At 42.9% G+C, this 24,092-nt stretch overlaps 1 protein-coding gene across 1 annotated transcript in view; it reads right to left on the bottom strand.

Moving 5' to 3' along the window:
• The window catches only part of SLC13A1 (solute carrier family 13 member 1), a 59,461-nt gene that overhangs the window by 16,411 nt on the left and 18,958 nt on the right, over nt 1-24,092 (bottom strand). Inside the window, exons 5-7 of the mRNA XM_044280273.1 lie at nt 15,983-16,034; nt 15,844-15,889; nt 15,014-15,070 (exon numbers count right to left, since the gene is read on the bottom strand). Of these exons, the coding sequence (XP_044136208.1) occupies nt 15,014-15,070; nt 15,844-15,889; nt 15,983-16,034 (155 nt within the window). The remainder of the gene's footprint in view (nt 1-15,013; nt 15,071-15,843; nt 15,890-15,982; nt 16,035-24,092) is intronic.

Genomic DNA, 24,092 nt, shown 5'->3' with positions numbered 1-24,092 from the left:
CAGATGGACCAAGCACCAAGGACAGATACTTTGAAGGGACACTGTATAGCAGGGGCGTAGCTATAGGGGGTGCAGAGGTAGCAGTTGCTACTACCGGGCCCAGGAGCCTGAGGGGGCCCAAAGACCCTTGTGGTGCATAAGAAGACACCAGTATTATAGAAAGTGCACGCTAGCGAAGTTACAACTCTGGCTCAAGGGAAGGGGGTTAAATCAAGAATATGGCATGGAGGCAGGGATGCCGTTTCAATTTTTGCCTCGGGCAGCACGAAGGCTATGTGCTTCCTGCCCCTGGCCACAAAGCACTGAGGGAAGGGGGGCCCAAGCTGAACTCTTGCAACAGGGCCCATGAGCCATTAGCTACGCCCCTGCTGTATAGTCACTGACTATTGGGCAACGTTGCAGTAAAGCATGTGCTTTCATATGTGAACTGTATGACACTAGTCAAATGTGCACTGTATGACTCTCTATCTGGACTTTGTATGGCACACTATGGGAGGAATTTATCATGAGGTGAATATTTGAATTCAGTTTTGCTTGAGTCTGTGTTGGAGTACTTTATGCCACATTTATGTAATGTCACGTTTGATAAATTTGTCTTAGCCTTAAACCTAACACTTTTGTCTAGTAAAGTTACTCCAGATTTCCTACTCCACCCTCCTCCCGGAGTGAGATTGCAGCTTTTTTTAAAAGTCTCAGTGATAAATCTGGAGTGAAACATTAACATGGTTAACCATGCCCACTTTGCCACCCATATTTCAAAACTGAAGTGAGTGGTGTAAAAATGAAAAAAGTTGTCATAAATTAGGCGCAGCATCTGGCAGTCTAAGCACCTAGGCAGATATCTACACCAGGCCCTGGCATAGATTTTAGTGTTCTTTTGCACCAGAAAACTGGAGTAAAATATAATAAATGTGGTGATGCCACTTGCCCCACCCTTGCCATGCCCCCTTTTTGGGAAAGTGGTGGGGCTAGCAGAGAAATGCCATTTGTTCAAAAATTTCGGTGAAAGTTAAATGATAAATCTACACCGGATGGATTATTTTTGTTAGAGCTGCATGACATTATGGTGCCGTGGTTCAGTACTGTATGTACTATAAGTACTTTGTGGCACTATCTAGTCATTATATGTCCTACTTTCTGGAGACTGTATGGCACTATTTAGCTGTTTTTGTGTGGCACTGTCATGTGGCATAATTTGAGCAATATCTGAGCTTTTGCCCTTGGCATACCCTTGGTGTACAGCCATGTTATAGTTTGGTAACTTTGCTTTGGGTTAGCTATTTCAATTCGGTACACATATCATATATCTCATCCTTAGGCTATTTTCACATTGCTAACTAAACCTCAGGCTATTGCATTTAACAGATGCCAGTGAGCAGCATCCTTAAACCCTCTGTGCCCTCTGTATGGAATATCTAAATCTGCATCACTATTCCATGCAGTAAAGAAATGGAAAGCCTAGTAGAAACCACCAAATGGAGGCAAAAATAAAACTCTTTTGGTCTCCATCAATGGGAGCTTATAGGTATGTTTAACACATGCGCCGGGAGCTTTCGCAGTGCGTGCGGTAAGTGTGCACTGCAGACACAGTGTGAAAAGACCTTTACTTATTTATGAAAAAACAATCTGATAAAATTGCTATTGTTCACTCCCAACTTTCCTTTTGCAAACTTGTTTTTGCTTGTACTACAATATGTAAAAATCTTTTTTGATAATTTTATTATTTAGTTACCATCATTCATTCTATTTATCTAGTTCTTCATTTTATTCTGTAAAAACAACAGTTTTTACCAACGCAACGGATAGAGATATGTGCAGTAGAAAAGGTAAAATGTGAAGTAAATAAGTATCATATGATACTAAGCATAAAGTCCATTATGATGTAATAGAACTAAAACAATACTCTACCACAGAGAAACATGTATTTTGGTAACCTGACTACCCAATTTGAGTACAGACAGACAATACATAGCAAAAAAAATTAATACAGTGGTCCCTCAAGTTACTGTGGACTCAGGATACAATTTTTTCAACATACAGTGGTCTTTCCCAGGCCATCGTAAGTTGAAACTGACCATACAATGTCTCAGACTCAGATGCAACCAGATATTGGTCTAGTACAGTGATGGCTAACCTTGGCACTCCAGCTGTGGTGAAACTACGACTCCCAGCATGCTCCATTTATTTCTATAGAGTTATGAGAGCAGCCAAGTAAGGGGGGCATCTTGGGAGTTGTAGTTTTTCCACAGCTGGAGTGCCAAGGTTAGCCATCACTGGTCTAGTAGGTCCATCTCCTGTACTGCTTCTTGTCTGTGCCAACATGAGCTGTTCCTCTGGATGTCAGGTGAGGGCGGCTCTATTTTATTTTTCTGGTACACTGTGTGCTATACAGGACCCTGAAGAAGGTCCTCTTCATAGAAAGTGATTTACAGCTTACACCATCTATTCCTGACTGTTATATGTAAGGACTTACTTTATCTATAAAAGCAGTAAAGGGCACAGTATAGTTCATCTAAGTTAAAAGTGGGTAGTCACTTGCTTCAATTACATGACTGCTTTATCTATGGATAAGATCAGGCAAAGGTTGTTAACCCTTAGACCATGGACCTGAAGCAAGCTGTAATGGGCAGGGTTTAGTTCACCTATCTAGCGTCAAAGGTGGGTAGTCACTGCTTTATATATGAGTAATGCGTGCACATAATGCTAATAGCAATCTACACGTATACATGTAAGGAACCCTGGAGTCATGAACAACGATAGGACCTCTACCTCTCAGACATTTAAGGCATATCCTTTCGAATATGTAGGTTTTGAAATGAATGGCCTATCTTAGAATAGGCCAACAATATTAGGGTGCATTCACATCACCATTTAGCTTTCCGTTCTTCTGATCCGTCAGAGAGCCATTTCCGTCTCAGATCCGTTTTAGAAAGGAAAAATGTCCTGCATGCAGTACTTTTGTTTCCATCTAAAAAAACGGATCTCAGACAGAAATGGCTGAAACGGATGACAACTGATGCAACAGGATCCGTTTTTTTTACTGGATCCTGTACTGCATGCAGTACTTTTAGTCTGGCTGACTCTCTCGGTGCGCTGCCATGCTGCTGCCGGAACTCCGCCCTGCCCCTATTATAGTCAATAGGGACAGAGTGGCATTCCGGGGGCACAAGTGAACTAGTGGCAGGACGGATTCGACAGGCTGTTCACCTGCCGGAACAACCTGCCGGAGTCCCCTGCCGCTAGTGTGAAACTAGCCTTACTGATGCAGCAGGATCTGTTTTTTTTTTACAGGATCCTGTTTTTTTCTTCTTCTCTCTCTCTTCTTCTGTACATTTTGTAGCAGCTATGCTTAGTATTGTAGCTTTGTCCGATTTAAATGGGCTTTCCGAGTTCAGAGCTGAACCAGGACATATCCCCATTTTCACCCAGGCAGCCCCCCTGACTTGAGCATCGGAGCAGTTCATTCTCCAATGCTCTCCTTTGCCTGCGCTAAATCGTGCAGGGCAAAGGCTTTTCTGGAGTTCCGGTGACGAACCGTGCTCTCCATAGGGCTGCCAGGCGGAGGCTTCCGCCCAGCAGTGAGCCCGGTGACATCACCGGCACTGATGGGTGGGCTGTAGTGCTGCCCTAGCCTGTAAAAAGGCTAGGGCAGCACTAAAGCCCGCCAATAAGAGCCGGTGATGTCACCAAACACACTGCTGGGCGGAAGCCCGGCAGTGTGTTATTGTAAATAAAAGAGCCCTTGCCCTGCGCGATCTAGCGCAGGGCAAGGGAGAGCATCGGAGCATGAAATGCTCCGATGCTAACATCAGGGGGGCTGCATGGGTGAAATTATGGGTATGTCCTGGTTCAGCTCTGAACCTGGGCAACCCCTTTAAGAGAATTTCTAAATCTTGGACAACCACTTTCAGTTTGAGATTGCCCTACTCCTGACTATTTCATTAGTAAGACTGTATCAAAACCTTAAAGGCAGCCTAATTTTGCCCTTCAGACCCCCTGGATAGTAGGTTTAAGTGTTCTTACCGTATGTTTTCTTCAGAATTTTGTAAAAATTACATTTATTCTGTACTCCCACTATATGCTCATATTGCTCCAAAGTCTGATACATTTTCAGTGCAAAGATTTGCATCTTGTTTTAGACATATTTATGAAGCAAAAGAGTAATCCACATCCTCTTGCTTATCAAGGCAGTGTGACTAAGGGTCCAAACAGCTCATAGTAAGCCTTAGCCAACCAATAGTTGGTATGGAGTCAGAGAAAAGGATCTATCTATCTATAATTTGGTGCAGGTCTAGACACCCTAAGTTTATGTTGTCTATATTTTAGACTGTATTCGTACATTTTGTATGTACGAATACATATTTATACATACAATATATTTTAGACATGTATAATAATAGCACATTTACTTTATACTTATATTACTTTTTACCAATTTGATGGATATATTTATAATGTTGTGAATTCTTCCTGACCCTGTGCCTGCTGAACTGTAGTGATAGTGATGTGACTAAAGTTCAACAGACTTGTCCGGAAGGAATTCACAACTTCATGATGATGCTGCGAATCCACTTCAGATAAGCGGTTCTTATAACAGGAAATACAGCTTCCACTTGTAGCATGTTTCCCTCAGTGAACAGGCTCGTCCAAACTGGCCTAAGTGTCCAAACTGCCAGAAATAGTCTTTACATATACTGAGCTACTGTACCAATAGTCTGAAACTTGAATTTGGAACCATGCAAATATTGAATATACAGAACTAAACAGTACTTCTAGGCTGGAGCTACACGGTGACATGTGTCGCGTGACATTACACCTATTGATTGTCAATGGTCTTTGAAAGTAACAAAAAATCCAGAGTTTTATTCCGTTGACTTTACTGTAAATAGTGTGTGACACATGATCCGACTGTGAAATGGTTGTGTTTTTACAGCCAAATTACAGTTCTAAAATAGTTGTGTGACAGCAAGTTGCCGTGTAGCTCCACCCTTAGAGAGGGTTGAATTTTTTTGCGGTTCTAGGGTCGCGATTGCGGCATCCTGCGAGTTGCGTTGTGACCCCATTCATTTCTGTTGCTGCACTGCTGCACTACGATCTTTGGATGCACAACAGCTGTCTCACCAGAGATCGCTGTGTAGCCCCAGGTTAATTCATTGCGGATGCATTTTGCCCAAGGGCAACATGATCTAGAAACTCAATTACGGTATTTTTCACTTAATAAGATGCATTTCTTCCCCAATTCAGTGCATCTTATAATATGAATACTTGTGAGCACTTCCATTATGAAAATGCTCACTGGTATGCAGTAGGTGCGGGGAGTGGTGACTGCAGCACTGCTAGCACTGTCTGTACTCACCGCTCCCTGGTATTCCTTCAGGCACCACACTGCATGTGTCCTGACTGGGTGCAGCATCAGGACATAGTGCGCACACTATGACCTGATGCTGTATGCAGTCAGGTCACAGTGTGGTGTGACACGGAGAAGATCAAGGAATGGTGATTGTAGGAGAAACAACCAGACCTGAAGAGTGGCAGGTCTGATCCGAGGTCTGACATGGGGGTCTGATATGATATGGGGATCTGACTGAGGTTTGATATGAGGATTTGATGTGAGGTCTGATAGGGGGGTCTGATGTGAGGTATGATATGGGGATCTGATGTGAAGTCTGATATGTGGATCTGATTTGAGGTTTGATATGGGGATCTGATCTGAGGTCTGATAGGGCGGTCTGAGCTGAAGTCTGATTTGAGGGTCTTATCTGAGGTCGGATAGAGGGTTCTGATTTGAGGTGTTATGCAGGGATCCGATTTCAGGTCTGATATGGGGGTCTGATCTGAAGTCTGATGAATATTGGGGGTCTAATTTGGGGTCTGATGAAGATTGGTGGTTTGTTCTGAGCTCTGATGAAAAATATTTATTTTCTAATTTTCCTCCTCCAAATCCTAGGTGTGACTTATCATCCAGTATGTGTATTAAAGAAAAAAATATGGTAAAATGGAGAAACAGCCATTTTACAATCTACAATAGAAGCACATGGCTAGGGATAGGACCTGATTTTGTGGTTGTATCCTAGAGTGTAATTTAGTGATTATCAGCCGTATTGTGTTTAGATTATTTTTCTTGATTTTTAAATATTGTGATACTACATATCTATTTCTGGTGACGCTTGTATTATGCATCCCTATTTTTATCAAAAAAGCATACAAATAACTTTAGGAGTTTATGAATGAATACATCTATCTCAGGCTACATGCACACGAACGTTGTTTTTTTGCAGATAGGATGCAGACCCATTTATTTTAATGGGTCCGCAAAAAATGCAGACAGCACACCGTGTGCTGTCCGCATCAGTATGTCCGTTCCGTAGCCCCGCAAAAAAAATAGAACATGTCCTATTCTTGTCCGTTTTAGGCATTGTTACAATGGATCCGCAAAAAAAACCCGGATAGCATACAGATGTCATCCGTTTTTTTCGGGCGGATCCACAATTTGAGGACTGCAAAACACATCCGGTTGTGTGTATGTAGCCTTACACTGAGAAATCTTCAGTGCAGTGATTTTCTAGTACACACAGCTTTTTGTGGCAGTTTTTGATGCATCTTTTTTGAGCCAAAGCCAGAAATGGGTTGGAAAGGAATGTTAAATATAAAGGAAGGACATACTTTTTTATCCTGCTGGATCCACTTTTGAAAAAAAAAAAAATGCATCAAAACCTGCATAAAAAACAGCATCAAAAACACTAGTTCCAGATGTTACTTGGAAGTCTATGTGAAATATTTAAATTAGCACTAATATGTGTTGCTTTTTTATAACATTTTTGCATAACTTTTTCCCATACTGCTCCACGGAGGAAGTAACATTACAGGGGGTAAAAACTCTATAATATAAAAGTGTCAGCCATGCAAAAAAAAGCCATTTAAAAATGTCAAGAGCTAAAACATCTATATGGCCAATAATGTCACAAAAATGCCTAAAGAAAGGCTACTAAAAACACCAACCAAGTATAAAGGGAAGTCTGATACTAGTGGCACCGGTAGAGAAGTGCAAGTAAGATTGTAGTTTCCAGTGTAACCCTATTGCAGGGAAATAATGTATGTGGACAGCTTTAGGGGTCCAAGTTTACAAACTTAGGCTGGGTTTGCATCACATTTTTGTGCTACATTTAATGTTTAGGTTGTTTTATGTCTTTCCCTCCTGCAGAGTCCTGCAAAAAAAGCATATATACTTTATGTAAAAGCATGTATACATTTTTGTACAATGGAACACTATGGTGACGGATGCCACTGTAGGACACCCACCAGAGGCATTCCTTTTAACGGATATGTTTTTGTAAGACAAAAACGTGATGTGAACCCAACATCATTCTGCTTTAACTATAACATAATAACTAGAATAGTAAGGGTCCATCTTCATATTACACATATACTGTACATAATATATGCCCTTATACACAAAGATGGGTCTTTGCGGTATGTGTGATGGTCTGATCTGGCAAGAGGACTTTAAATTGACATCTATAGATGTAGAAAGCTTGTACACATACATTCCACATGACCAGGGTTTATAGGCAGTACAGAGTATATTGGGGTATGCAGGGAAAAGTGAGAAGTACTTGGAATGTATTGAAGATACATTGAGATTTATTTTGTCCAATAACAAATGTCAATTCGAGGAACAGTGTTATTGTCAGAAGAATGGTACAGCCATGGGGACTCCCATGGCATACGTACCTTTGCTAATTTGTATCTTCCAGTTTTTGAATATATATGTATTTGGTTAAAAATAATTTTATTAAATACATTAAAATGTTTCTGAGATATATTGATGACATTTATTGTATGGTCAGGGTCAAAGGAACAATTTGAGGAATTTTTGTTCTAGTAATAATAACATGAATATGCGATTTAAATCTAGGTTTGGGGATACCAGATTAGAATTTTTGGATGGTTTGCATTTTCCTTTAAATACAGTATTGTTCACAAATCTGTCTAAATCTGTGTTAGTGAGCACTTCTCCTTTGTCATGATAATCCATCCCACCTCACAGGTGTGGCATATCAAGGTGCTGATTAGACAGCATAATTATTGGACAGGTGTGCCTTAGACTGCCCACAATAAAAGCCTACTCTGAAATGTGCAGTTTGATCACACAGCACAATGCCACAGATGTTTCAACGTTTGAGGGAGTGTCATGCTGACTGCAGGAATGTCTACCAGAGCTGTTGCCTGTGCAGTAAATGTTCATTTCTCTACCATAAGCCGTCTCCAAAGGCGTTTCAGAGAATTTGGCAGTATATCCAACTGGCCTCATAACCGCAGACCACGTCTAACCACACCAGCCCAGGACCTCCACATCCAGCATGTTCACCTCCATTATCGTCTGAGACTAGCCACCCAGACAGCTGCAGCAACAATCGGTTTGCATAACCAAAACATTTCTACACAAACTGTCAGAAATCATCTCCAGGAAGCTCATCTGCATGCTCGTTGTCCTCTTCGGGGTCTGGACCTGACTGCAGTTCGTCATCGTAACCGACTTGTGTGGGTAAATTCTCACATTCGATTACATCTGGAACATTGGAGAGGCGTTCTGTTCACAGATGAGTCCTGTTTTTCACTGTTAAGGGCAGATGGCAGACAGCGTGTGTGGTGTCGTGTGGGTGTGAGGTTTGCTGACATCTACGTTGTGGATCAAGTGGCCCATGGTGGTGGTGGGGTTATGGTATGGGCAGGCGTATGTTATGGACAACGAATACAGGTGGATTTTATTGATGGCATTTTGAATGCACAGAGATACTGTGACGAGATCCTGAGGCCCATTGTTGTGCCATTCATCCACGACCATCACCTCATGTTGCAGCATGATAATGCACGGCCCCATATTGTAAGGATCGGTACACAATTCCTGGAAGCTGAAAACATCCCACTTCTTGCATGGCCAGCATACTCACCAGACATGTCGCCCATTGAGCATGTTTGGGATGCTCTTGGCGTATAAGACATTGTGTTCCACTTCCTGCCAATATTCAGCAACTTCGCACAGCTATTGAAGATGAGTGGACCAACATTCCACAGGCCACAATCAGCAACCTGATCAACTTTATGTGACGGAGATGTGTTGCACTGTGTGAGGCAAATGGTGGCCCCCCCCCCAGTAAGACAAAACTGTGCACATTTCAGAGTGGTCTTTTATTGTGGGCAGTCTAAGGCACAACTGTGCAATATTTATGCTGTCTAATCAGCACCTTGATATGCCACACCTGTGAGGTGGGATGGATTATCACGGCAAAGGAGAAGTGCTCACTAACACAGATTTAGACAGATTTGTGAACAATATTTGAGAGTAATGGGTCTTTTGTGAATGTAGAAAATGTTTCAGATCTTGGAGTTCAGCTCATGCAAAATGGGAGCAAAACCGAAAGTGTAGCGTTTATATTTTTGTTCAGTATATACAGTTTATATTTATATATATATATATATAAAAGAATGTTGGTATAAAAGTAATAATAACTACAAATTTACTGAAAACCAACTAATGAAAATCAGACGTTGCTTTTGAATTGCACAATCTGCCAAAAAAGTGATTTCTGTAATTCTCAGTGAGAATTCTGCAGCTGTCCACAGGTATTTTGGCCCTCTTATTGTGAGCAAATTGCTGCAGCTGTCTTAAGGTTTGAGGGGTTTCTTCTCTAGACTGCGTGTTTCAGCTCCTTCCACAGATATTCGATAGGATTTAGATCAGCGATCATAGAAGACTACTTTAGAATAGTCCCATGTTTTACTCTTGGATGTTTTTAGCTCTGTGTTTTGAGTCATTATCCTGTTGACGGACCCATGACCTGTAATTGAGATCAAGCAGCCGTGTCCATAGAGGTTGGCTGCAGTCCTGTGGACCTTAAAGAGGTTGCCCGGTTTCAGAGTTGAACCCGGACATTACCCCTTCTTCACCCATTCAGCCCCATGAAATGCTACGATGCTTCCCCTTGCCCTGCGCTGCATTAGGCAGGGCACAGGCTATTTTGTTTACATTGACACACTGCTAGGTGCTACAGAGACTGCCCATTAGTGCTGGTGATGTCATTGGGCTCACTGCTAGGTCGAAACCTCTGCCCAGCATGTCTATCAGAAGGTCGGTACGTCACCGGATCTGAAGAAAAAACTCTTGCCCTGCACTATACAGTGCAGGACTAGAGGGAGCTGCTCCACTCATAGGGGCTGAATGGGTGAAGAAGAGGTTATGTCCCCTCTAAACTTCTTAATATTATATGTATCTGTAGTAACATCAAGCCCTTACCTTTAACATGTTTGTTCATCATTTTTTTTTCGAATCTCCTGAGACAACTCTCTCCTTAGCTTTCTTTGGTCCACGTTCAGTGTATTACACACCATGATACCAAACAGCACAGTGACTACAATTCACCCTTTAAATAGACAGACTGACTGATTAAGGTTGAAGACACCTGTAATGCTAATTACAAGAACACCTTATGGTTGGTCCACTCAAGTTTTTGCCATACGTTTAATTTATACGTTTGAGTCTGGAAAAAAAAACGTATATAACAGCTTACACGTTTTTTTTTTCTACAACGAAGCTCTATGGTGAACGGATGCCACGGAGGCATCTATTTAACGTATACTTTTTTTATATGTTAAACAGATGGCAAAAACCTGATATGAACCCAGCCCTAGTGTAACATGTCCCTATGGTGAAATTATTTTCAATCTTTTCTGGGGTATGATCATTTTTGTCCATGACATATGGATTGGGTTTTCAAAACCCTATCTGCATGTAGTAGAATAAAAACAAACGGAAATAATGGCATCCTGCAGTTTTTCAAATGCAGAAAAGCTTTGGATATAACACATGAATATCATATGGATATAACACGCAGATTCATGGCAAATCCAGAGGAGGAAACTATCTGCCACATCTGGACTTGCTGCTGACTATGGGTATGGTGGGGGACCTACATTTGTAAACAGCCCACAGCCCTTGATACTCTTTATTTGCCACTGGTCCATGAAATATTTTATTGAGTTTCTTTTTTGCTTTGTTTACTGCACAAAATGACATATGATTGAATGGCTTTTAAAGCAATCCTTAAAAGATAGATTCAAAAAACAAGAAATTCACATTTAAACAAATCTATTGGTTTGTTAATGTAAACTTTAGTAACATACAAAGATTCTGATATTGCTTGCCTGTAGTATTATTCACTGGGTGACAAAGGCATTACTAAAGGCAATACCTAAAATGTTTCAGCATAGTATAGTTTAAACATTGTTTAAAAAAATTACTGTAGTTTGTAGACTGTAAAATGAAATATCAAATGAAGCTGATAATTAATATGCAGACATTTCCAAACTGGGAGTAATGAGGCCTGTTCTAAAGCCCTAGTTTACTGAATATTATTCATCTTTAGTAGTATGCCTAGTGCTTATAATACTTTTAGAACCAAATAATAGTGTCTCCGGATATTTAACCTATACTATTCATAGTACTCTTAATGCACACCCTGGAGCCCCAAAATAACCCCTCGCTATCTGTAGGTCTGTTGGAACTTAAAGTGGTTATCCAACTTCATATAGTTTTTTAAACATCCCTTCCCGCCCAGCGGTACTTGTCGAGGGAAACATACTTACCTGCTCCCCAGCACTTGGTTCTGGCTGTGTGTCCACCACCCCTTCCCGCCCAGCGGTACTTGTCGAGGGAAACATACTTACCTGCTCCCCAGCACTTGGTTCTGGCTGTGTGTCCACCAGTCTCTAAACTGCACTTCGGTCTCCACATGTAAATTTCAAGCTTGGACGGTGTCATATGCAATGATTGGCCGCAGCAGTGACATGTCCTCAAGAGGCACTTTACTGTTGGATCATGTGCTGCTTGGAGAAACTTCATCTCTGTGGCCAGTCACTGGCTGCAGTGGTGCATGTGGCCCCATCCATGCTGGAAGTTTACATGAAGGAACTGAAGCGCAGTGAACACTGCAGCATACCTCACAACATTTGAAAGAAGGAAGAGGGACACTATGTACGGTGCTTGAAGTGCGCCGTGGCAAATCTTTTCTGCACTAGGCCACGACTCTAACTCCACCCCAAACATAACTAAACACCTAATCCCACCCGGTCCCATAAATTCCCCCACATAGTAATTATTCCCCCTTTATGTGAGCATTGTGCCCTCTTCACAGATTATGCCCAGGTATGTGCCCCCTCACAGTAGTTATGACAGATATGTGCCCCCTCACAGTAGTTATGACAGATATGTGCCCCCCTCACAGTAGCGATGCCCAGATATGTGCCCACTCACAGTAGCGATGCCCAGATATGTGCTCCCTCACAGTAATTATGCCCAGTTATGTGCTTCCTCACAGTAATTATGCCCAGTTATGTTCCCACTCACAGTAATATGCCCAGTTATGTTCCTACTCGCAGTAATATGCCCAGTTATGTGCTTCCTCACAGTAATTATGCCCAGTTATGTTCCCACTCACAGTAATATGCCCAGTTATGTTCCCACTCACAGTAATTATGCCCAGTTATGTGCTTCCTCACAGTAATTATGCCCAGTTATGTTCCCACTCACAGTAATATGCCCAGTTATGTTCCCACTCACAGTAATATGCCCAGTTATGTGCTTCCTCACAGTAATTATGCCCAGTTATGTTCCCACTCACAGTAATTATGCCCAGTTATGTTCCCACTCACAGTAATATGCCCAGTTATGTTCCCACTCACAGTAATATGCCCAGTTATGTGCTTCCTCACAGTAATTATGCCCAGTTATGTTCCCACTCACAGTAATATGCCCAGTTATGTTCCCACTCACAGTAATATGCCCAGTTATGTGCTTCCTCACAGTAATTATGCCCAGTTATGTTCCCACTCACAGTAATTATGCCCAGTTATGTTCCCACTCACAGTAATATGCCCAGTTATGTTCCCACTCACAGTAATATGCCCAGTTATGTGCTTCCTCACAGTAATTATGCCCAGTTATGTTCCCACTCACAGTAATATGCCCAGTTATGTTCCCACTCACAGTAATATGCCCAGTTATGTTACCACTCACAGTAATATGCCCAGTTATGTTCCCACTCAATTACTATGCCCAGTTATGTGCCCCCTCACAGAAATATGTCCAGCTGTGCCCCTTCAGAAATATGCCCAGCTGTGTCCCTTCAGAAATATGCCCAGCTGTGCCCCCTCAGAAATATGCCCATGGTTGCGCCCCCTCAGAAATATGCCCAGGGCTGTGCCCCCTCAGGAATATGCCCAGGGCTGTGCCCCCTCAGGAATATGCCCAGGGCTGTGCCCCTTCAGAAATATACCCAGGACTGTGCCCCCTCAGAAATATGCCCAGGACTGTGCCCCCTCAGAAATATGCCCAGGACTGTGTCCCCTCAGAAATATGCCCAGGGCTGTGCCCCCTCAGAAATATGCCCAGGACTGTGCCCCCTCAGAAATATTATTTCCTCTGTACCTACCCATACGTTATGCCCCGATGCTGCTGTCTCTGCTGTGCTGACTGGCTGTGTGTTCTCCCGCTCAGATCCTGTTTCTGAGTCTTCCTGTTCAACTGCATTTATATTATGACAGCAGTAGCAGAGATGGTGGCATCAGGGAAGTGACAGAGGGGTAAATCTTTCTACCACAGGTTCTGAAGACTCTGGGATTTTCGGAAAGGCCAGAGAATGCCTTTAATAACTGGCAAATAGCTGCGTCATAAATTACTGATATATTCAGAATCTCACTCCTTTAACACTGTGAGTTGGGTAGTGGAGCTCCTGCTCCCCACTCCGATTTCACTGCAATCATGTTCACTCAGATATTCTTGGAAGCACAACAATGAGGGACTCAAAACCTAAATTCAAACACTTTCAGGTGGCTGGCATTTCGCAACTGAAAAGGAACCATCATACTGTTAAATTACGGGCTCAAGCACAGAAACATGTGTGGCCCGTGCCCATATTGCTGTTCTTAATCCGCAAGATACAGAGCGGTGCAGAGCAGAGGCATGGAGCGGAAGCCCACTGAAGTACTACAGAGCACTTCTGTGAGATTTAAGTCCATGCCTCTTCTGTGTGGATAGCGAACCTATTCAAGTGAATAGGTCCGCATCTGGAAACCGGGCACATGGCCAGTGCCTGTACATTGCGGAACACTATTTTCAGTCCACAGCACGGGCATCGGATGCACATGTTCTTTGAGCATGAGCCCTAAGAGCTTCTGAGGACACTGGCTGCAGGTTCCCTCATTTGGGGTCTAGACACTACCTTTTCTGTTCTCATGCTTCACATATACAGTACTCAGTAAATGCTTCATGTAAAACTGAATCGAGGCAATAGAGAAAGAACATTTCATTACATAAGTGCACTTAGAATTTGTCGCTAATGGTTTGGAATAAATTGTCACATCTAGTTTTAGAGAAACCCCACTGTGCAAAGCTCATCAAGGTGGTATTGCTGGAATAACATTAGACAAAAATTTCTATCCATGCAGCAAATTCAGCACTATCATTCTGATACACTTGGTGCATGTCTAGACAGCCTGTCTATGTCTCTACCATCTATGGAATTAGTAAATCTGTCCTATTGTTTTCAATGGTCAAGTGACTGATCCCTGGGGCATCAGTGACAGCAAGGGGCTCTTAAGTTTAAGAGCCCCTTGGTATGCCAGGCCAGCTCCTTTCGCTTGAATGGGACTGAGCTGCTTATAGGCCATGTGATGGATGATCGTGACATCACTGGTCTAGAAGGTGATCGTGGTGCTCACTGGTGCACTACAGCCTCAAACAACTGATTAGCGAGGACACTCATCGATCAGATTTTGATGATCTGTCCTAAGAATAGACCATCAGTGTTGAACTTCCTGGAAACCCCATTGATGTCTCTTTTTAGATCAGCAGGTCTGATTCATGTATTCTCATATAACAGAAGCAGGAACAATTACCTTATCATTCCCTTTATAGTAAAACTTAGATATAAATACCTCTCTATATAAATATAAATACCTCTGGAATTTCCTTTTCTTGTTGACTGCAGGTCTCATCTTGATGATCTTCATCAACCTGGTTTGAGGAAAACACATTTATTTTCAACAGATCAAGATGTTATGTATACATTTGAAGAAAACAGTATTCGGTAAAGCTGTATACAGTACCCTAAAATATAAAATATTTTTTTCCAATTGCTCATAAAGCCTGCATTGCACTGGCCGATTGTTGGCCAGTTCATCATTAACAAGCGTTCACAGGAAAGCTCGTCAGCAAAGTTCTGGCAGTCTTATACTGCAGCCGATTACCCGATGAACAAGCAAGCGCTCATTCTTCAGGCAATCCAGATTTTTCAAACATGCTTAAAAATCATTGTGTGTTGGTGGCAGATTATGATGTGTAATCACGATCTGCTGCCGGCAAAAAACTAGACAGCATGGGGATGCAAGATGGCATAACGATTACTCCTCCCCATACTCTGGAGGAGATCGCTGCATGTAATAGCAGCGGTCTCCTCTGCTAACGAGCAGGTGATTGCCAGGAAGGAACGCTTCCCTCCTGAGAATCGCCTGCTGGATCATATAATCTAATACAGCCCTAAGAAGTATCACTAGAGAGCTGTAGATATATAGATAGTCAGTATAGATGCCTATAGGTTGCTTGCAGAATTCTATAAGGACAGGTGCCACTATCGATTGTGCAGTTTTCCATAATTTCCAACTAAACACTAATGTGTTTGTCTGAACCAACAACAGGAGAGAATCGTGTGCATACACAGCTTGTCCAATGTCCTAGATATTTTTAGTAATCATTTCTGAAACATGATTAGTATGGAAATATGAACTCACCATGCATTTTCCATTGTTATATATTGCCACTGTCCCATTACTGTACCTGTAAAAAAATATTTACTATAAACATAAGCTGTATTACATGGAAAAAAGGGTAGCTGAGATGTGCTAAGAGCTGTGAAATGCTGACCCTTACCCATTAACATGTTTCTCCACATCACATTTAGTACCCATTTCAGTGTTGTTTTCTGTAAGTCATTAGCACAAAGATAACATTGTGAATTGCACAGAAAGTGTTGTTTCTGTATTTCTTTAGCACTTTAAATTATGCATGTAGATGCAAGGAAACGTTGCTTTATTAGTTGGCATCAAATAGGTATTTATCAGGTATGTCTATAACATGTCATCAATGGACAGTGAATGATAAGATCATCACAGTGTTTACATCAGCCATCTGTAGACTTCAATGTTCTTTCCCTTAATTAATATAGAGCAGAGTACTGGCCAGATAAATGAGATCACTTAAAGCATGCATAATGATTATGCTTCATTGTAAAATCAAAACTGAAGTAATAGGTCTTTTTGGGCTTAACCTAAAGTCTTCCTCATATTATTGCCTGTTTTAGCTGCACAGCTAGGTGCATTTCTCTCACAAGCAGCAGGCATCTCCCTTCTATGGAATTTGCCATCACTGTACTTTTGTGACCTTACTTCCTTAACTTCCCACTATGTTTGTTTTCTTCTATGAAGCTCATAAAGTTGATAAGGAGAGGGAGATCAGACTTACAGACACACAGGAGCTTCTCTACTCTTCAAAAGCTGTGTAGAGACAATGCTTCTATCAGGGTCAGTAGTTTAGCTAGCTCTGATATGCCCCCCCATTTTATGTGAACCACTTTTGTTATTAAAGATGGATCTAGCCTAACAACAGGCAGTGGACTATAAATTAAGTAGAAGTGACACCACTAGTGACTACCTTTTTTTCCGGTGGATGCAGGCAGATTGCTTAAATTAGGTGTTTTAGAAAGTTGCTAATCTTCCCCAAAAGTTTTTAGTGTATGGTCAGCCGAACTCATAGAAAAGGTTTGGCTGACAGAAAATGTCTGGGCAGAGAAGAATCTCACCCAATCCCTTTGTTGTCCCTGCAGATACAGAGTTGTCTGGCAGCAGCTTTCTCCCATCTTTCCATTCACTACACATATACAGGTGAAACTCGAAAAATTAGAATATTGTGCAAAGTTAATTTATTTCAGTATTGAAACTTAAAAGGTGAAACTAACACGTGAGAGAGACTCATTACAGGTAGGGATGAGCGAACTCGAACTGTATAGTTCGGGTTCGTACCGAATTTTGGGGTGTCCGTGACACGGACCCGAACCCGGACATTTTCGTAAAAGTCCGGGTTCGGGTTCGGTGTTCGTCGCTTTCTTCGCGCTTTTGTGACGCTTTCTTGGCGCTTTTTGAAAGGCTGCAAAGCAGCCAATCAACAAGCGTCATACTACTTGCCCCAAGAGGCCATCACAGCCATGCCTACTATTGGCATGGCTGTGATTGGCCAGAGCACCATGTGACCCAGCCTCTATTTAAGCTGGAGTCACATAGCGCCGCCCGTCACTCTGCTCTGATTAGCGTAGGGAGAGGTTGCGGCTGCGACAGTAGGGCGAGATTAGGCAGATTAACTCCTCCAAAGGACTTGATTAACTGATCGATCTGCAGCTGTGGATCATTGAGCTGCTGATCCTCAATTGCTCACTGTTTTTAGGCTGCACAGACCGTTTGTCAGTCTCATTTTTCTGGGGTGATCGGCGGCCATTTTGTGTCTTGTGGTGCGCCAGCACAAGCTGCGACCAAGTGCATTTAACCCTCAATGGTGTGGTTGTTTTTTGGCTAAAGCCTACATCAGGGTGAAGCTGTCACACCAAGTGCATTTATCCAGCAATAGTCTGTTCATTTTTTGGCCATATACAAAATCAGGGGCAAGCTGCGCCTGTCACCAAGTGCATTTAACCCTCAATGGTGTGGTTGTTTTTTGGCTAAAGCCTACATCAGGGTGAAGCTGTGACACCAAGTGCATTTAACCAGCAATAGTCTGTTCATTTTTTGGCCATATACAAAATCAGGGGCAAGCTGCGCCTGTCACCAAGTGCATTTAACCCTCAATGGTGTGGTTGTTTTTTGGCTAAAGCCTACATCAGGGTGAAGCTGTCACACCAAGTGCATTTAACCAGCAATAGTCTGTTCATTTTTTGGCCATATACAAAATCAGGGGCAAGCTGCGCCTGTCACCAAGTGCATTTAACCCTCAATGGTGTGGTTGTTTTTTGGCTAAAGCCTACATCAGGGTGAAGCTGTCACACCAAGTGCATTTAACCAGCAATAGTCTGTTTATTTTTTGGCCATATCCCAGTCTAATTCTGTCACTAAATCCATACCGGTCACCCAGCGCCTAAATACTAGGCCTCAAATTTATATCCAGCTAAATCTGTCCCTAGTGCTGTAGCTGGGCGAGTTATTTAGTGTCCGTTCAAGCACATTTCTTGTTCTGGGTTGAAATACAATTCCCAATTTAGCAATTTCATAATTTAGTGGTTCCTGCTATATCAGAGCTATTTGAAATCTATCCCAAAAAGGGTATATAATATTGAAGGTGCACATTGGGTCATTCAGAATAACTTCACACACACCCGCTACTGTGTATTTCCAAGTCTAATTCTGTCACTAAACCCATACCTGTCACCCAGCGCCTAAATACTAGGCCTCAAATTTAAATCCCTCTAAATCTCTCGTTACCCACCGCTGTACTGTTGTTGCTGGGCAAGATATTTAGTGTCCGTCAAAGCACATTTTTTGTTCTGGGTTGAAGTACAATTCCCAATTTAGCAATTTCATAATTTAGTGGTTTCTGCTATATCAGAGCTATTTGAAATCTATCCCTAAAAGGGTATATAATATTGAAGGTGCACATAGGGTCATTCAGAATAACTTCACACACACGCTTCTGTGCATTTCCAAGTCTAATTCTGTCACTAAATCCATACCGGTGACCCAGCGCCTAAATACTAGGCCTCAAATTTAAATCCCTCTAAATCTCTCGTTACCCACCGCTGTACTGTTGTTGCTGGGCAAGATATTTAGTGTCCGTCAAAGCACATTTTTTGTTCTGGGTTGAAGTACAATTCCCAATTTAGCAATTTCATAATTTAGTGGTTTCTGCTATATCAGAGCTATTTGAAATCTATCCCTAAAAGGGTATATAATATTGAAGGTGCACATAGGGTCATTCAGAATAACTTCACACACACGCTTCTGTGCATTTCCAAGTCTAATTCTGTCACTAAATCCATACCGGTGACCCAGCGCCTAAATACTAGGCCTCAAATTTAAATCCCTCTAAATCTCTCGTTACCCACCGCTGTACTGTTGTTGCTGGGCAAGATATTTAGTGTCCGTCAAAGCACATTTTTTGTTCTGGGTTGAAGTACAATTCCCAATTTAGCAATTTCATAATTTAGTGGTTTCTGCTATATCAGAGCTATTTGAAATCTATCCCTAAAAGGGTATATAATATTGAAGGTGCACATAGGGTCATTCAGAATAACTTCACACACACGCTTCTGTGCATTTCCAAGTCTAATTCTGTCACTAAATCCATACCGGTGACCCAGCGCCTAAATACTAGGCCTCAAATTTAAATCCCTCTAAATCTCTCGTTACCCACCGCTGTACTGTTGTTGCTGGGCAAGATATTTAGTGTCCGTCAAAGCACATTTTTTGTTCTGGGTTGAAGTACAATTCCCAATTTAGCAATTTCATAATTTAGTGGTTTCTGCTATATCAGAGCTATTTGAAATCTATCCCTAAAAGGGTATATAATATTGAAGGTGCACATAGGGTCATTCAGAATAACTTCACACACACGCTTCTGTGCATTTCCAAGTCTAATTCTGTCACTAAATCCATACCGGTGACCCAGCGCCTAAATACTAGGCCTCAAATTTAAATCCCTCTAAATCTCTCGTTACCCACCGCTGTACTGTTGTTGCTGGGCAAGATATTTAGTGTCCGTCAAAGCACATTTTTTGTTCTGGGTTGAAGTACAATTCCCAATTTAGCAATTTCATAATTTAGTGGTTTCTGCTATATCAGAGCTATTTGAAATCTATCCCTAAAAGGGTATATAATATTGAAGGTGCACATAGGGTCATTCAGAATAACTTCACACACACGCTTCTGTGCATTTCCAAGTCTAATTCTGTCACTAAATCCATACCGGTGACCCAGCGCCTAAATACTAGGCCTCAAATTTAAATCCCTCTAAATCTCTCGTTACCCACCGCTGTACTGTTGTTGCTGGGCAAGATATTTAGTGTCCGTCAAAGCACATTTTTTGTTCTGGGTTGAAGTACAATTCCCAATTTAGCAATTTCATAATTTAGTGGTTTCTGCTATATCAGAGCTATTTGAAATCTATCCCTAAAAGGGTATATAATATTGAAGGTGCACATAGGGTCATTCAGAATAACTTCACACACACGCTTCTGTGCATTTCCAAGTCTAATTCTGTCACTAAATCCATACCGGTGACCCAGCGCCTAAATACTAGGCCTCAAATTTAAATCCCTCTAAATCTCTCGTTACCCACCGCTGTACTGTTGTTGCTGGGCAAGATATTTAGTGTCCGTCAAAGCACATTTTTTGTTCTGGGTTGAAGTACAATTCCCAATTTAGCAATTTCATAATTTAGTGGTTTCTGCTATATCAGAGCTATTTGAAATCTATCCCTAAAAGGGTATATAATATTGAAGGTGCACATAGGGTCATTCAGAATAACTTCACACACACGCTTCTGTGCATTTCCAAGTCTAATTCTGTCACTAAATCCATACCGGTGACCCAGCGCCTAAATACTAGGCCTCAAATTTAAATCCCTCTAAATCTCTCGTTACCCACCGCTGTACTGTTGTTGCTGGGCAAGATATTTAGTGTCCGTCAAAGCACATTTTTTGTTCTGGGTTGAAGTACAATTCCCAATTTAGCAATTTCATAATTTAGTGGTTTCTGCTATATCAGAGCTATTTGAAATCTATCCCTAAAAGGGTATATAATATTGAAGGTGCACATAGGGTCATTCAGAATAACTTCACACACACGCTTCTGTGCATTTCCAAGTCTAATTCTGTCACTAAATCCATACCGGTGACCCAGCGCCTAAATACTAGGCCTCAAATTTAAATCCCTCTAAATCTCTCGTTACCCACCGCTGTACTGTTGTTGCTGGGCAAGATATTTAGTGTCCGTCAAAGCACATTTTTTGTTCTGGGTTGAAGTACAATTCCCAATTTAGCAATTTCATAATTTAGTGGTTTCTGCTATATCAGAGCTATTTGAAATCTATCCCTAAAAGGGTATATAATATTGAAGGTGCACATAGGGTCATTCAGAATAACTTCACACACACGCTTCTGTGCATTTCCAAGTCTAATTCTGTCACTAAATCCATACCGGTGACCCAGCGCCTAAATACTAGGCCTCAAATTTAAATCCCTCTAAATCTCTCGTTACCCACCGCTGTACTGTTGTTGCTGGGCAAGATATTTAGTGTCCGTCAAAGCACATTTTTTGTTCTGGGTTGAAGTACAATTCCCAATTTAGCAATTTCATAATTTAGTGGTTTCTGCTATATCAGAGCTATTTGAAATCTATCCCTAAAAGGGTATATAATATTGAAGGTGCACATTGGGTCATTCAGAATAACTTCACACACACCCGCTACTGTGTATTTCCAAGTCTAATTCTGTCACTAAACCCATACCTGTCACCCAGCGCCTAAATACTAGGCCTCAAATTTAAATCCCTCTAAATCTCTCGTTACCGCTGTCCTGTTGTAGCTGGGAAAGTTATTTAGTGCCCGTCAAAGCACATTTTTTGTTCTGGGTTGAAGTACAATTCCCAATTTAGCAATTTCATAATTTAGTGGTTCCTGCTATATCAGAGCTATTTGAAATCTATCCCAAAAAGGGTATATAATATTCAAGGTGCACATTGGGTCATTCAGAATAACTTCACACACACGCTTCTGTGCATTTCCAAGTCTAATTCTGTCACTAAATCCATACCGGTCACCCAGCGCCTAAATACTAGGCCTCAAATTTATATCCCGCTGAATTTGAATACAATACATTGGGCCAAATAATATATTTGTTGTTGTGGTGAACCATAACAATGAGAAAAACATCTAGTAAGGGACGCGGACGTGGACATGGTCGTGGTGGTGTTAGTGGACCCTCTGGTGCTGGGAGAGGACGTGGCCGTTCTGCCACATCCACACGTCCTAGTGTACCAACTACCTCAGGTCCCAGTAGCCGCCAGAATTTACAGCGATATATGGTGGGGCCCAATGCCGTTCTAAGGATGGTAAGGCCTGAGCAGGTACAGGCATTAGTCAATTGGGTGGCCGACAGTGGATCCAGCACGTTCACATTATCTCCCACCCAGTCTTCTGCAGAAAGCGCACAGATGGCGCCTGAAAACCAACCCCATCAGTCTGTCACATCACCCCCATGCATACCAGGGAAACTGTCTCAGCCTCAAGTTATGCAGCAGTCTCTTATGCTGTTTGAAGACTCCGCTGGCAGGGTTTCCCAAGGGCATCCACCTAGCCCTTCCCCAGCGGTGAAAGACATAGAATGCACTGACGCACAACCACTTATGTTTCCTGATGATGAGGACATGGGAATACCACCTCAGCATGTCTCTGATGATGACGAAACACAGGTGCCAACTGCTGCGTCTTTCTGCAGTGTGCAGACTGAACAGGAGGTCAGGGATCAAGACTGGGTGGAAGACGATGCAGGGGACGATGAGGTCCTAGACCCCACATGGAATGAAGGTCGTGCCACTGACTTTCACAGTTCGGAGGAAGAGGCAGTGGTGAGACCGAGCCAACAGCGTAGCAAAAGAGGGAGCAGTGGGCAAAAGCAGAACACCCGCCGCCAAGAGACTCCGCCTGCTACTGACCGCCGCCATCTGGGACCGAGCACCCCAAAGGCAGCTTCAAGGAGTTCCCTGGCATGGCACTTCTTCAAACAATGTGCTGACGACAAGACCCGAGTGGTTTGCACGCTGTGCCATCAGAGCCTGAAGCGAGGCATTAACGTTCTGAACCTGAGCACAACCTGCATGACCAGGCACCTGCATGCAAAGCATGAACTGCAGTGGAGTAAACACCTTAAAACCAAGGAAGTCACTCAGGCTCCCCCTGCTACCTCTTCTGCTGCTGCCGCCTCGGCCTATTCTGCTGCTGCCGCCTCGGCCTCTTCCTCCGCCTCTGGAGGAACGTTGGCACCTGCCGCCCAGCAAACAGGGGATGTACCACCAACACCACCACCACCACCTCCGTCACCAAGCGTCTCAACCATGTCACACGCCAGCGTTCAGCTCTCCATCTCACAAACATTTGATAGAAAGCGTAAATTCCCACCTAGCCACCCTCGATCCCTGGCCCTGAATGCCAGCATTTCTAAACTACTGGCCTATGAAATGCTGTCATTTAGGCTGGTGGACACAGACAGCTTCAAACAGCTCATGTCGCTTGCTGTCCCACAGTATGTTGTTCCCAGCCGGCACTACTTCTCCAAGAGAGCCGTGCCTTCCCTGCACAACCAAGTATCCGATAAAATCAAGTGTGCACTGCGCAACGCCATCTGTGGCAAGGTCCACCTAACCACAGATACGTGGACCAGTAAGCACGGCCAGGGACGCTATATCTCCCTAACTGCACACTGGGTAAATGTAGTGGCAGCTGGGCCCCAGGCGGAGAGCTGTTTGGCGCACGTCCTTCCGCCGCCAAGGATCGCAGGGCAACATTCTTTGCCTCCTGTTGCCACCTCCTCCTTCTCGGCTTCCTCCTCCTCTTCTTCCACCTGCTCATCCAGTCAGCCACACACCTTCACCACCAACTTCAGCACAGCCCGGGGTAAACGTCAGCAGGCCATTCTGAAACTCATATGTTTGGGGGACAGGCCCCACACCGCACAGGAGTTGTGGCGGGGTATAGAACAACAGACCGACGAGTGGTTGCTGCCGGTGAGCCTCAAGCCCGGCCTGGTGGTGTGTGATAATGGGCGAAATCTCGTTGCAGCTCTGGGACTAGCCAATTTGACGCACATCCCTTGCTTGGCGCATGTGCTGAATTTGGTGGTGCAGAAGTTCATTCACAACTACCCCGACATGTCAGAGCTGCTGCATAAAGTGCGGGCCGTCTGTTCGCGCTTCCGGCGTTCACATCCTGCCGCTGCTCGCCTGTC

Source organism: Bufo gargarizans, chromosome 2, assembly GCF_014858855.1.
Source record: "Bufo gargarizans isolate SCDJY-AF-19 chromosome 2, ASM1485885v1, whole genome shotgun sequence".
Lineage (NCBI taxonomy): Eukaryota > Metazoa > Chordata > Amphibia > Anura > Bufonidae > Bufo > Bufo gargarizans.
The sequence above is the reverse complement of the archived record's forward strand: the minus strand, read 5'-3'. Positions and strand labels throughout refer to the sequence as shown.